The sequence below is a fragment of the Oryctolagus cuniculus genome, chromosome 19 (genome assembly GCF_964237555.1).
Source record: "Oryctolagus cuniculus chromosome 19, mOryCun1.1, whole genome shotgun sequence".
Classification (NCBI taxonomy): domain Eukaryota; kingdom Metazoa; phylum Chordata; class Mammalia; order Lagomorpha; family Leporidae; genus Oryctolagus; species Oryctolagus cuniculus.
In genome coordinates this window covers 44,059,597-44,072,937 of record NC_091450.1, presented here as the reverse complement: position 1 = coordinate 44,072,937, position 13,341 = coordinate 44,059,597, and the positions used below count along the sequence as shown (strand labels likewise).

The 13,341-nt window shown below is 65.7% G+C and overlaps 1 protein-coding gene across 2 annotated transcripts; it reads right to left on the bottom strand.

The window, feature by feature from the left end:
* Nucleotides 1-3,454: 3,454 nt before the first annotated feature.
* ORAI2 (ORAI calcium release-activated calcium modulator 2) lies at nt 3,455-12,945 on the bottom strand. Of its 2 annotated transcripts, none has more exons than XM_017340101.3 (3): nt 12,828-12,945; nt 9,878-10,115; nt 3,455-4,095 (listed from the first exon to the last, which is right to left on the bottom strand). In XM_017340101.3, exons 2-3 carry the CDS (start codon nt 10,100-10,102, stop codon nt 3,556-3,558), a joined length of 765 nt encoding a protein of 254 aa, XP_017195590.1. In that variant the 5' UTR covers nt 10,103-10,115; nt 12,828-12,945; the 3' UTR covers nt 3,455-3,555. The 2 variants fall into 2 exon arrangements, with proteins under 2 accessions (XP_017195590.1, XP_008251161.1); XM_008252939.4 differs by lacking the exon at nt 12,828-12,945 and adding an exon at nt 12,439-12,571 and having other exon boundaries at nt 3,456-4,095.
* Nucleotides 12,946-13,341: the final 396 nt, after the last annotated feature.

Below are 13,341 nucleotides of genomic sequence, written 5' to 3'. Positions count from 1 at the left end.
ACCTGGTCCTCCCTCTGCTCCCCCGCCCAGCCTGTGTGAGCAAGAGACTCAGCTCCCAGGATTCCTCGAGGCTGCTCCCTTTGTGGCCCTGGGCGCCTACCTGGCCGGGCGCTGCGGTCAGGTGCGGGGTGGTCCCTGGAGGCTGAGGGGTGTGGCCAGCCCTCTGTCCCGCTGCTTGTGAGACGGAATAGACTTGGGAGCCACCGGGGGAGCAGGGCCTGGTCTTTGCAGCCCAGATTCTGGGCCTCGGCGTGGTCCAGGGCGTCCTGCGTGGCCTCACAGCAAGGCTGCCCGGGTTTCCAGGGCTGAGTGACTGACTGCTGTGCCTGGCTGGCTCCCACGGATGGAGCCTGAGGGTAACCCCAAGCAGGTCCATCTTGGGGCACCCAGAGGGGAACCTGATGCCTGGAAGCTACACCCTGGTCCCCTCAGAGGGTACCCAGGGGAGCTTTGGAGCAGCCCCACCCCCAGGGCAGAGCCTGCGAGAAGCACACACTGGGGAGGGGCGGGGAAGGCTCAGAAGCCCCCTCCCCCAGCGTCACTGCGCGGCTGCCACACGTCGGCCCACTGGCCCCTCGGCAGCCCGCAGAGCACGTGGTGGGAGTCGTTCCGTGATGCTGTGCCCCCTGACCCAGTCCATCCCTGAAGCTGGGACGCGAAGACAGGCAGACTCCAGGGCCCTGTGGTCTCCCACGGTCACAGCTCACTCCAGGCAGCACTGCGCCCGGCACGCCCGCAGGTGCGGGAGACAAGGCAGGAGCCCGGCAGTGCGCCCGCGGGGAGGCCGGCATTTGCCGGAGGCTCCAGGGGCTGCTCGGTTGACGCTGTTCGGCCACGCTGGCCGGGAGCCTGGGCACCTGCTGCTGGGATCCGAGTGGCGGGGGTGCAGCCCAGGCTGGTCCTGGCTCTGGGACGGGAGGGGCAGCTGTGGGATTACTCCCGCCTGGATCTGTCTTGGCACCCGTGGGTGGGCCAGCAACAGGCTGGGGAGGGGGCTTAAAAGTCTAAATGGCCCAACGAGGGGCTCTTTGGCCTGTAGGGCCCCACTCAAGGCTCTGTGGATGCTACCCTGGAGCCAGGGGGTGCTGGGGTTTTCTGTGTCTCTCCTGTAACAGCAACCTCCTCTAAGTGCTATCTCGCTCGAGGGCGGGACAGCGGGCTGGCCCAGGCCACTCTGGCCCTGGGGATGGCAGCACGCGGCACTGCCACAGACTCTCCATGACGCCAGCTGCTTGTCACCTGCCTCCTGGGGGTCTCCAGGCTGACGTGCCGGACAGGAGGGGGCGTCCACCTCAGTGGGTGACTGCTTCCTTGCTGGGCCGCCGGGCTGAGGCAGGGCCCTGTGTGCCCCTGCGGCCTGCGCAGACGGCCAGGGCACTGGCCCTGAAGCCACAGGGACCCGCAGGGACTCTGAGGACCTCCTCTGCTGGAGGCCTTGGGGACTTCCAAGTGACCCCGTCAGATGGACGGCCCACTGCTCCCACTGTTTCGGGAAAGGGAGAGCCCCAGTGGGCGGGGCTGCACCACCACTCCCTCCCTGCACGGGAGCTGAGCACCCTGCCTCTGCGTCCCAGCCAAGCGCCCGCCCCTCGCTGGCCTGGGGCACACGTGCCCCCTCGGTGGTGGTGCCCCACCAAGAGCAGAAAGAGCGCCGAGCGGCTTCGCGGATTTATTCGGCTCAATCCAGGGCAACTGTTTGAAAAACCCGTACACAGAATGGCTACGCACACCACGCGTGGGCTACAGGATGTCATGCAGACAGCTGGCGCAGGTCCATGGTTGGCCCCAGCAGACCCCCTTGGCGGTTTCTAAGAGAAACACTCGCGTCCCGCCAGGGGAACTGGGGCGGGCCCACCCAGGCCCTGCATTTAGCGCACTGCACAGTCAGGTTAAGCCCCGGGAACCAGCCAGCCAGCCTGTGGTTCCCTGCCCTGAGGAGTGGCTCCTGCCCCTCCCGAGGAGCCCCTACCAGCTCCTCGCACCCACGGTCACGTTCCCCAGAGGCTGCCCGCCGTGCCTTGCAGCCAGAAGGCTGGCGCTGGGCATGCTCCGGGCGAACACCGCCAAGCGCATCACCGGTTAGTGTCACCCGGGGCTGTGGCATCTCCCCTCCCTGTGGCACCGTGCTGAGCCCTCAGGGCCGACCCCGACGGGGCCAGGCCAGGCTGAGGGCTCTGCCTATGGTCTGGAGAAGTAACTGCCCCAGGCCGGCACAGGGTGGCTGGCGCAGCCCCTCCCAGCTGCAGAGCTGGAGCCCAGGCGGCCGCCTAGGAGTAGCAGCCGCCGCTGCTGGGTGTGGGGCGATGCCAGGAAGGCTCTAGGGGAGCAGAGACGGGGGGTGGGGGCTGCAGGGGACGCGGCCGTGGGGAGACCGGGCTGCGAGATGCGTGCCAGGGCTCCGGGTGGATGTCCCACTCACAGGGGGGTCTCAATCCCAGACCCCGCAGACACAAGCTGAGCACAGAGAAATCAACAACAGAACGAGAGACAAGGCCGCCTGCCCGGGTCGCCGCTGGTGACCGGGACAAGCTGAGTTTCAACAGCAGTGTCGGGGCAGCTGCCACACACGGGCGTGCTCAGGCCTGCCAGACGCCCTGGTGAGAACCAGAGCCCGCACCGCGCAGTGACAGCGGGAACCTCTGTGCTGGTGGCCCGTGTCCACGAGAGGCACAGCGAGGCAGAGCTGGGGGAGGGGTCCCACCGACCCCACTGCCCCAGTCCTCCCCAGGCTGTCCCCTTCCCTGTGGGTGGCAACTCAGCCTCAGAGGCCACGGACCAGGGGTCCTTCCCCGCTTGGGGGGCCGCACAAAGCCAGGGCACCGGGCTGGCAGGGAGAGAGCGCTCTGGCCGCTGGCCTCCGTGGGTGCCCAGACACCCCTTCCTGACCCCAACACCAGGCCGCGACCCTCGGCCGAGCCGGCCCGTGCCGGAACCCTGATCCCTGCCAGCTGCCCCCGGCCAGGCGGCCGCGCCGCCCACCTCGGGTCTCCCTCCACAGCCCCTGCTCTGAACTCAGGGCGCTGCCCGAGTCTCCCCGCCCCCGCCGGCCAGTGGCGCCAGGTCTGCGAAACGCCTCTGCCCAAGGGGTGCTGCCTGGAACCCTACCTGGGGCAGGGCTGACAGCACAGCCTCCTCAACCCGGGCTCTTCACTGCGCCCCGGGGCCAGGGCCAGGGGGCCGGGTCTGTCTCTGCCCCCGAGCTCGTAGCCAGAGCCCCCGTTTCCTGAGGGGACCATGGAGGCGATGGCAGCGTTAAGACAGGAGCGGAACTTTGGTCTTGAACTGTCCGGCAGTGTCCACGCAACCTGGCGGGGCCCGCGCCCTCCCTGACGCCCCTGCAGGCCGCGGGGCCACGCACCCCCTCAGGCCCCCTGCAGGCGGCGGGGCCACGCCCTCCCTGACGCCCCTGCAGGCGGCGGGGCCACGCCCACCCTCAGGCCACGCCCTCCCTGACACGCCCTGCAGGCAGCGGGGCCACGCCCTCCCTGACGCCCCTGCAGGCGGCGGGCCACGCCCTCCCTGACGCCCCTGCAGGCGGCGGGGCCACGCCCTCCCTCAGACCACCTGCAGGCCGCGCTCGTGTCCGTCCAGCTGCACCTTGAGCTTGTGCAGCTCCTCGATCTCGCGGTTGTGGCGCTCGGTCTTGTGGCGCACCAGCGAGCGGTAGAAGTGGATGGTGAAGACCACGAAGATGAGGCCCACGGGCACCATGATGATGGTGGACACCAGGGCGGCCTGCCAGCCCGTGTGGCCGCCGGCGCCGGGCAGGGGGCCGGGCTGGCGCCTGGAGTCCACGGGCAGGAACTTGATCCAGCAGAGCAGCACCACCTCGGCCAGGAAGAGCAGGATGCCCAGCACGGTGGAGAAGCCCCAGGCCAGCTCGATGTAGGGGTGCATGCGCTCGTGCGGGGACTCGCTGATGGAGTTGAGGTTGTGGATGTTGCTCACCGCCTCCACGTTGGGCAGGATGCAGGTGCTGATGAGCAGCGCGAACAGGTGCACGGCCACCAGCACCGTGGTGCAGGCGCTGAAGGCGATGAGCAGCGGCCGCGGGTACTGGTACTGCGTCTCCAGCTGCACCTCCACCATGGCCACCTGCGAGTCACGGAGTCCCGGGGAGTCACCAGCCACAGAGAGGGGCGGGGCGGGGCCACCCGGGTTCTGGGCCCTCGGAGACCACGGCACTCACAGCTGGTGCTCCCTCCCGCGTGGACCCCGGCTTGCCAGCTGCGGCCTGGCCTGCTGCTCCGCCGTGCAGGCCCCTTACCGTTTAAACATCACACACGTCCCTGTCTTTCCTGGGATTCCACCGAGGAACAATCTAAAGAGTACAGAGCAGAGCAAAGAGGCCCAGGGCGCGGGGGGGGGGTCTCCCCTCCGGGTGCTTTCCCTACAGGAGCGAGGGGGTAGCTGGGCCACTGGCGCCGACCCAGGGCAGAGGCCCCCGCAGCACACGGCTCCACTGCCGGCGTCAGAGCCAGGCTGACGGGTGGTTCAGCTGCCGGACGCTGGCTGTGTGGCAAACACTACGAGTGGGCTTTGCAAGAGGCGCACAGAGGCTCCCGGAGGCCGAGGCTCACGGGTGCACCCTGGACGGAATCCTCCAGACCCCAGGGCGTGTCGCCCAGCTGGGGCCGGGGACCAGAGGGGAGGTGTGGGAGGGGTCCCAGCAGGTAAGGGGACAGTCACTGAGAGAGCCCGGGGGGAGTCCGGGTGGAATCATGGGAGAGCAGGATGGAGCTCCGAGCTCCTGGCGCCAGCCCAGCCCCGGCTGCTGTGGCCATTTGGAGAAAGAAGCAGCGGATGGAAGCTCTCTGTGTCTTTCAAATTAATCAATTAACTAATTAATTAAACAGAGAAAAGGAAGGGGGAGTAAAGAACTGTGGGTTCAGGCCGGCGCTGTGGTGTAGCAGGTAAAGCTGCCGCCTGCAGTGTCCGCATCCCATAGGGGCACCAGTTCTAGTCCCGGCTGCTCCACTTCCCATCCAGCTCTCTGCTGTGGCCTGGGAAGGCAGTGGAGGATGGCCCAAGTCCTTGGGCCCTGCACCCGCATGGGAAGACTGGGAGGAAGCTCCTGGCTCCTGGCTCCTGGCTCCAGATCAGCACAGCTCTAGCCGTTGCGGCCAATTGGGGAGTGAACCAGTGGATGGAAGACCTCCCTCCCTCTCTCCCTCCCCACCCCCCGTAACTCTTTCAAATAAATTAAAAAAAAGAATTGTGGGGTCACTGTGCAGGGTGGGGACCACCAGGCTGTGAGCATTTGTTTTATACTTCTTAATGTGAAGCCCCCAGCCTACCCTGGGACAGGAGGTGGCCAACAGGCGGGCCGGACCCAAAAGGGTTTCTCCCCAATGGGAGCAACACGCCCCTCCCAGCCCCCCCCCCCCGGTCAGGCCAAGTCCATTCCCAGCAGCACCCTCCCGGCCCACCGTGGCCCCATCCCAGGAAGGGTGTAGACTAGGCCCACCTCCCGGACACGCCAGGCAAGGGAGGGGCAGGAAGGCCTGAGGGAGAGGCCGGGCCAGGTGGCCATGGCCACACGGACTTGACTTCTGCCCCTGGCTCCCGGCTCCAGCTTCCTGCTACTGCAGACCCTGGGAGGCAGTGGCGATGGCTCAAGTACTTGGGTTCCTGCCCCCCTCTGGGAGCCCCGACTCCCAGCTTTGCCCATGGTCCAGCCCTGGCTGCTGCAGGCACTTGGGGAGCAAACCAGTGGAAGAAGCTCTCTTTCTCTTTAACCCTCAAATTTTTCTTCCTTCCTTTCTTTAAAGAAAGTATAGCCAGGGGATTTTTCTACACACTGGTTTTGCTTAATATATTTGAGCCATTCCTATTTTTTTTTAAAGATTTATTTATTTGAAAGGCAGAGTTAGTTAGAGGGAGAGAAACAGAGGGAGGTCTTCCATCCACTGGCTCACTCCCTAAATGGCCACAATGGCCAGGGCTGGGCCTAAGCCAGGAGCCAGGAGCTTCTTCTGGGTCTCCCATGCGGGTGCAGGGGCCCAGGACTCGGGCCATCTTCTACTGCTTTCCCAGGTGCATTAGCAGGGAGCTGGATTGGAAGTTGAGGAGCCGGGACTCGAACCAGCATCCACATGGGATGCCGGCCCCACCCCTGCTTTTTAAGAATCTGTGAGAGGGCGGCAAGTGTCCGGCGTAGCTGCTAAAAGGCTGCTTCGGCCCCTGCGTCCCCTGTCAGTGTCTGCTCAAGCCCAGCGCTGCCCCACTTCCTGCCAACGTGCATTCTGGAAGCTGGCAGAGGATGGCTCGGGTGCTGGGCCCCTGCCACCCACGTGGGGGGCTTGGACTGAGCTCCGGGCTGTGGCCTCCCACTGGTGGCCCCTCGGCTCCCTGCCCGCCCCCCACCCCACCCCACTGTGGCACTGTGGCTGCTGCGGCTACTTGTGGAGGGTCCAGCCGTGGCTGTTGCAGGCATTTAGGGAGTGAACGAGAGGAAGGCAGACTTCTCTCTGCCTTTCAAATCAATAAAATAAACTTTAAAAAAATACACAACACACTGCCTCTCTTCTATTTGAAAAAAAAAAAAATTTAGAAGTCTGTAAGGAAGATTTCACAACCTCCTACAGCAACCACTTCTTCTTAGCGTGAGCGCCCCGGCCCCGCCCCTCGCCTGTGCTAAGTCAGAGGTCAGGGCAGGCCTGGGGCCCGAGCCACAACAGCCGCTCGGCGGCCAGGGCCAGGCTCGCGGAGCAGTGGGCTCGGTGCCGGCTGTGACACTGGCACGGCACCGCAGCGCTCGTCTGAGTCCCGGCTGCTCCCGCTAACTGGGAAGGCAACAGACGATGGCCCAACGCTCGGGAGGCCCGGATACAGGGCCCCGCCCTGCTTGCTGCAAGCACTGGGGGGGAACCCGCGGATTTGAGGTCTCTGTTCTCTGTCCCTCCGCCTCTCAGATAAACACGTACCTACGCTGGCCAGGGGGTGCTGTTCCTCAGAGCCCTTGTGGGCCTGTCCGGGCTGCCGCCCACTGCTCAGAGCAGACAGGGCCGACAGAGCCCCCAGGAGAGAGAGGCCAGGGGCTGCCCCTCACTGTTTACACAGAGGTTTTCCGGGGTGGGCTCCGGGCACTGCTTATCTGTCGAGGGAAGGATGAACGCCCAGACGCCAACTCCGGCTCGGGCACCGGCACACGCTGGTCAGGGCAGCCGCTCTGGGGTTGGAGCTGGGGGACCTGACGTAGAGGGGCTCGGCGGGGCGAGCCGGCTGCGTCCCTCTGGCCGCGGCCCTGCCCCCACTCAGCAGCTGTTTCTTAAGATTTTTTTTCTATTTATTTGAAAGGGAGAGTTGCAGAGAGAGAATCTTCGATCTGCTGGTTCACTCCCGGATGGCTGCAATGGCTGGGGCTGGGTCAGGCCAAAGGCAGGAGCCAGGAGCTTCTTCCTGGTCTCCCACGTGGATGCAGGGGCCCAAGCACTTGGGCCCATCTTCCACTGCTTTCCCAGGTGCATTAGCAGGGAGCTGGATGCGAAGTGGAGCGGCCGGGACTCGAACCGGCACCCACATGGGATGCCGGCACTGCAGGCAATGGCTCCACCCGCTGCACCACAGCGCCGGCCCAGCTGCGGTTCCGATGCCCTGTGCTTGTCGCGTATTTCCCCACCTGGCCTGGGGTGGGCTCTTCAGCTCCTAGGCTCAGAGACACTGACCTCCCCACCTCCCCAGGGGAGTGACCTCCAGAAGACAGGGCGAGGGTGCTGGGGGCTTCTCCAAGCTGCTGGGGCCAAGGGCCCACCCCAAGCGGGGAGAAGAAAGGGTCATCACCAGGGGTGTGCAGCCCCGGCCAGGGCGCGCACGGCCGGCACCCAGCTGCCTCGGGATGCCCAGCGCGGCCTGTCTGGCTCACCGTGCTCACCTAGCACCACTGTATACCTCTGAGTGTTGCCAGGGCCTCCGGAACCTCTCGTCTCCAGAATTCGCACTCCCTGTTTATAGCACTATTCACAGCGCCTGCTTTCCAACCTTAATTTGTGATTTTGGGGGCTGGTGCTGTGGCATAGTGAATAAAACTGCCGCCTGCAGTGCTGGCATCCCACGTGGGCACTGGTTCGAGTCCTGGCTGCTCCAATTCTGATCCAGCTCCCTGCTAATGGCCTGGGAAAGCAGTGGGAGATGGCCCAAGTGCTTGAGTCCCTGCACCTGCATGGGAGACCCGGAAGAAGCTCCTGGCTTTGGATTGGCTCAGCTCTGACTGTTGCAGCCATTTGGGGAGTGAACCAGTGGATGGAAGACCTCTCTCTGCCTCTGTCTCTCTGTAACTCTGCCTTTCAAATAAACGAATAAAAAAAAAAAGTGGGGCAGGTGCTGCGGCTCACTTGGCTAATCCTCCACCTGCGGCGCCAGCATCCCATATGGGCACCAGGTTCTGTCCCGTTGCTCCTCTTCCAGGCCAGCTCTCTGCTGTGGCCCGGGAAGGCAGTGGAGGACGGCCCAAGTGCTTGGGCCCTGCACCCCATGGGAGACCAGGAGAAGCACCTGGCTCCTCGCTTCGGATCGGTGCAGCGCCAGCTGTGGCGGCCATTTGGGGGGTGAACCAACGGAAGGAAGACCTTTCTCTCTGTCTCTCTCTATAACTCTACCTGTCAAATAAACATAAATAAATAAAAAGTAAAAAAAAAAAGTAATTTGTGGTTTTGAAGCCTGAATTCAATGTGGCAGAAAAACGGGGAGGGACCCTCAAGTCTAGAAAGGCGGCCTCTGGCAGGTCGGGGTGTAAAATGACAGCTGTGATTACAGCTGAGACCTGGGCCCCACGCAGGGGGGCAGGCAGTGGCAGCAGGTCCTGAAATACTCGCACCTCTCCAAGGTCAGAACACAAGCAGGCCCCGGCCGGCACAGCTGGCGCACCCCTACTCTCTGCGGTCCACACCGGAAGCCAACTCTAAGTGACATCCAGACTTCTCACACACAGGCTGGAGGGACGTTCTGCTTAACTTCTTACCCTCTGTCTACCTGAGAGACAGAGGGAGCCACTGGTTCGCTCCCCAGAAGCCCACGACAGCCAGGGCTGGGCAGGGCCAGAGCCAGGAGCGGTCAGCACAGTGCTGTCATCGGAGCCATAGTGGCTGTGTCTCGGGGCCTGCGCCGCAGGACGCCGGAGCCGGAGCCGCAGCTGGGGGTCACACTCGGGTAACACCCACGCACTCCGACACGGGGACCCGGCACCCCAACTGGTGCTTTAGCTGCTGGGCTGAACGCCCACTCCTGTTCTTACTGTGACGCAAACCACAGGAGGAAAATCGCGGTGAGCCCGTCGTGAGCCACGAGTTGATACACTTTGGTGACGACATTTACAGAAGCCAGGCCTAAATGAGCCTTAGCTTTAAGCTTCCGACCTATGCCCAAACATGTGGCCCTCCGGGCCCGCCCTGTCTCGCCCTCCCTGACCATGCGAGCCAGTGGCCCGTCCTCACGGCCGCAGGGGCGTGGCCTCAGACACAGCCTGCCAGCTTCCACCACCATTTGAGAGAGAGAGGCTCTGGGCTGCAGACACAGGTCACTCCCAGCCTGCCGGCAGCTCGGCACACAGCAGAGGTGGGGCGAGACAGGCGGCAGGCGGCAGATGGCAGACGCGGCCCTGCCCAGACCGACTCCTGCCCTGGGGATGACTCAGGGGGAAGGCGGGAGCCGGGGGCAGGGCCAGGAGCTCAGGGGGCAGCAGCTAACCCCTGGGGAGCCCTCAGTCCCTGCTTAACCCCTCGGATTCCCAAACTGCGGGGTGGCGCCTGAGAGGGAGGCCGCTCTAGGCATCCCTGCTGGGGATCCTGAGAGAAAGGCCCCCACCTGCCCTCGGGGCGCAGAGGCGTCCTCTAAGAGGAACTGGGTCTGGGCCGACCTGCCCCGCCGCACCTGCACTCACCATGGCGAAGCCGGAGAGCAGGGCCGAGGTCCTGCTGGAGGCCTTCAGCTTGGCTCTGCTCAGGTAGAGCTTCCTCCAGGACAGGGCCTGCACCGAGTGGTGGTTGGAGGTGACCAGTTCCAGGTAGCTGCGGCGGACCCAGTCCCGGTAATCCATGCCCTTGTGGCCGGGCTCCGAGCAGGCGGGGGTGGACGGGTCCACAGGCACGTTGAGCTCAGCGCTCATGGTGGGAGCCGGGCTGGGGGAAGGAGGGGGACACGTTCAAGCATCCTGAGGAACCCTGCTTCCCCCCCCGGGGGGGACGGCCCAAGCCTGTGCCAGAGCTGGGGGCCCAAAGGTGGGACGGCGTGAGGCCCTGCCCTCGGAGGCTGTCCCCAAGCCGGGGCATGGAGGGTCGGGCAGGCATCACCAGTCACCACCGTGGCCAAGACCTGGAATCTGCCTCCTGCTGCTTCCGCAAGCCCCAGTCAGGAGAAGGCTGGGGGGTGAAGGGACCCAGGGCTGGCGAAAAGCACTGCTGACTCCCCTGACCCGGGCCACCTCCGAATGTCGGGGGGGGGGGGGGAGCTGCGGCACTTCAGCCGGGGCTGAGGGTAGGGAACCCGGATGTGACTCCACTGCCTACACCCTCGCCCCAGAATGGGGACAGCCCCTCCTGCGGAACCCCCGGACGACACAATGCACCTGTAAGCCGCTCTCGACGCCCAGGTGCAGCCGCGGAATAAAACTTGCAAGGAGCGAGTGCGGCCTGCACGCTAATCCGTACGGTTCCCCTAAGAAACCACTCGGCTTACGTAACTCCAGTTGAGCCACGTCCAAGCTACGGCGGGAACCTTCAGACAACGAGAAATGGGATCTCCAACTGACTGGAGACCCCTGCGGCCATCGCGGTGGGCGCCTGGCTGGACGTTGACACTGACCGAACGTCGGAAGGGCTCCTCTGAGCAGATCTGAGAATTTAAACCCACGCGGCGATGGGTGATCGCCTGTGGCTCCCGCACGCACACCCGGCAGGGCTGCTCCTAGGGCACGGGCACCTCGCGGCTCACTCGGCCTTGGGTGCTAACTTCCATATTCCGCCACGTGGTCCCCAGGAGAAAGCCACACACGGCGTTTCCAAGTGCTGGGGGCAGGGGTGCCGGGCGTAGGGTCAGCAATCGGGAGACACGGACTTAATCCGTTCGCGCCAAGCTCTGGGAGGATTCCACAGCAAGGTGGGGACTGGAGTGAGCCGGCTCTCTCGGGAAGCTGTCTGCCCTCGCTGCCGGGCCACAGGCCATGGCTCCTCCTGCCCAGGGGGCACCTCCAGGGAACAGCTGTGTGCCCTACTCCTGCCCGGGGTGCCTGGGTCTCGGCTGCTCGCCCACATCTGCAGCCGGGTGCCTCGTCACTGGAACCTCCCTTGGAGAGGCGTCAGGGAAACGCCCTCACCGGCCTGGGGCTGGTTAGCTCCGAACATCGGAAAACAGTGCGGTTTGGAAATGTGTTACATGTAACAGGTCTCATGAAGACAGGAGACACAGCACGGGGTGAGCCGAGGCTAAACTTTGCTCCACCAGAGCGTCTGTCTCCCAGCACTTAGGCACCAAAGACGGAATCCCACCTTGGAGGACGCCACTGCCCGGGGGCAGCTGGCACCACCGGCTCGGGGACAGGGGACACGCTCCGAGGCGCTGAAGACAGTCTTGGCAAAGCGGGACCTCCCCCAAAGGCAAGGTGCTGGCCACGTGCAGGGATCCGACAGGCAGGAAGTCCAGCTGTGGGCACAGGTCCCACCAAGCTCCAGGGGTAGGGGCTGCCGGCCGGGACAGGGAGATGTGTGCAGAAGCCGCGCCGAGTCAGCATTAGGACAGGGCCAGTGGGGCCAGGCACGCGGGAGGAAGGGGTGGATAGGGAGTGGAGGAGCTGCGACGGGGCCACAGTTCAACTGAGGGACGTGGGGGCGGGATCCAGAGGGAGGGGCCAGGGCGGTCTAGGCCCTGCAGAGGCCCCCAGGGTGGTGGTGTTGGGGGGACAGGCGGCCTGGGGCTGGGTCTCAGGACAGGCTTGCTGGCGCTAACAGAGAAACCACTTCCTCCACAGACAGGGGCCCCACACTGCAGCTCTGTCCGCCTCTGCCAGGGCCCACGGGCTCGGGGCCCATGGTCTTGGGGCCGGCTGCCGGGGGGAGCGCAGGCCTGTAGGGCGAGGGCCCGTGCATCCTCGCAGGCCTGCGGGAAGCGTCTCCACAGGCAGGCTTTGGGGTCGGCTCGCCTCGGCTGCCTCTACACATCTGGGGCACAGAGTGTCTGTCAAGCGGGGGCCTCCGGAGGCGTCTGTCCACATCCCTGTCCTCACCCCCGGGGAAGCCCTGGCCACCGCCGCCACCTGGGCACGCACCCTACCCGGAATCCCCTGCCAGGGGCTACCTGGCCGACCCCCACCTCTCTTCCACCCGCCCCATCCCGAGAAAGCCCGGTTTCCCGCTCAGCCGGGCGTCCGTCCATGCTCCAATTCCAGCCCCGCTTCCCCGCCCAGACCCCTGGCCACAGGGCTGGGTGCGGACCCTCCGCGGAACTCACCGGAGCTGCGCCGCCGTCCGCCCCGCCCGGCCCTGCGCTGGCTCCGGGCTCCCGGCAGGCGGCCGTGGCGTGGCCGTGTGGCCTCGCGGCCGGGGCGCCGAGCGTGGCGGCCCCCTCCCTCCTTCCGCTCGGCCCGCAGGGTCCCCCCCCCCCCCGGGCCCCGCCTGCACCGGCTGTCCCGCCCCACCCCCGCCCCCGCCCCCGCCCCCGCAGGCCGGGCCGCTGCAGCGGCTGCCAGGGCAACGGCGCGCGCCGTCACGTGACCAGCCCTGCGGGCGCGGCCAACCACGTGACCTCCAGGCGGGGAGGGGCGCTCGGTTCCCAGGGAGAGGGTCCCGCGGGCGGGCGTGGCGGGTGTGCCTCCACGGGCATCTCCGCAGGATGCTCACCTCACACCTAATCCCGCTGACGTGGCGGGGGCGAGGCAGGCCAGGGGACCGGGCAGGGGCCTGGGCTCCCATGAGCGCGGGTCAGACTGGCGGGGCCGATGCTGGCTTGAGGGTGGGGTCACCCCGGAGGATGCACCCCGGAGGATGCCCGGCGTCTGCTCTCGGCCGTGTGGGAGCAGGGCGGGGTGGACCAGGGCGTGGGGAGGTCAGGATGGGGAAAGGGCTGGGGCTGGCCACGGGTGCAGCGGGGCTGACCGCAGACGGCGCGGGAGGGTCCCTGCGGAGCCCGGCCCTTCCCCTCTGCTGCGGCTTAGGGCGGAGATACTAAGGGGAACGTTCTTTTCAGGAAGTGCCCGCGAGTATCTCACTGAGAGGCGCCGTGGTTCATGTCAGCCGCCGTGCCGTGCCAGACGGGCCCTGGGCGCCCGCTCCGCGCGCCCGGCAGGCTGCTGTGTGCCCTACATAGGATTTTTCCATCTGTCACAACAGTGCCGGACCGTGACACATTTCTCCA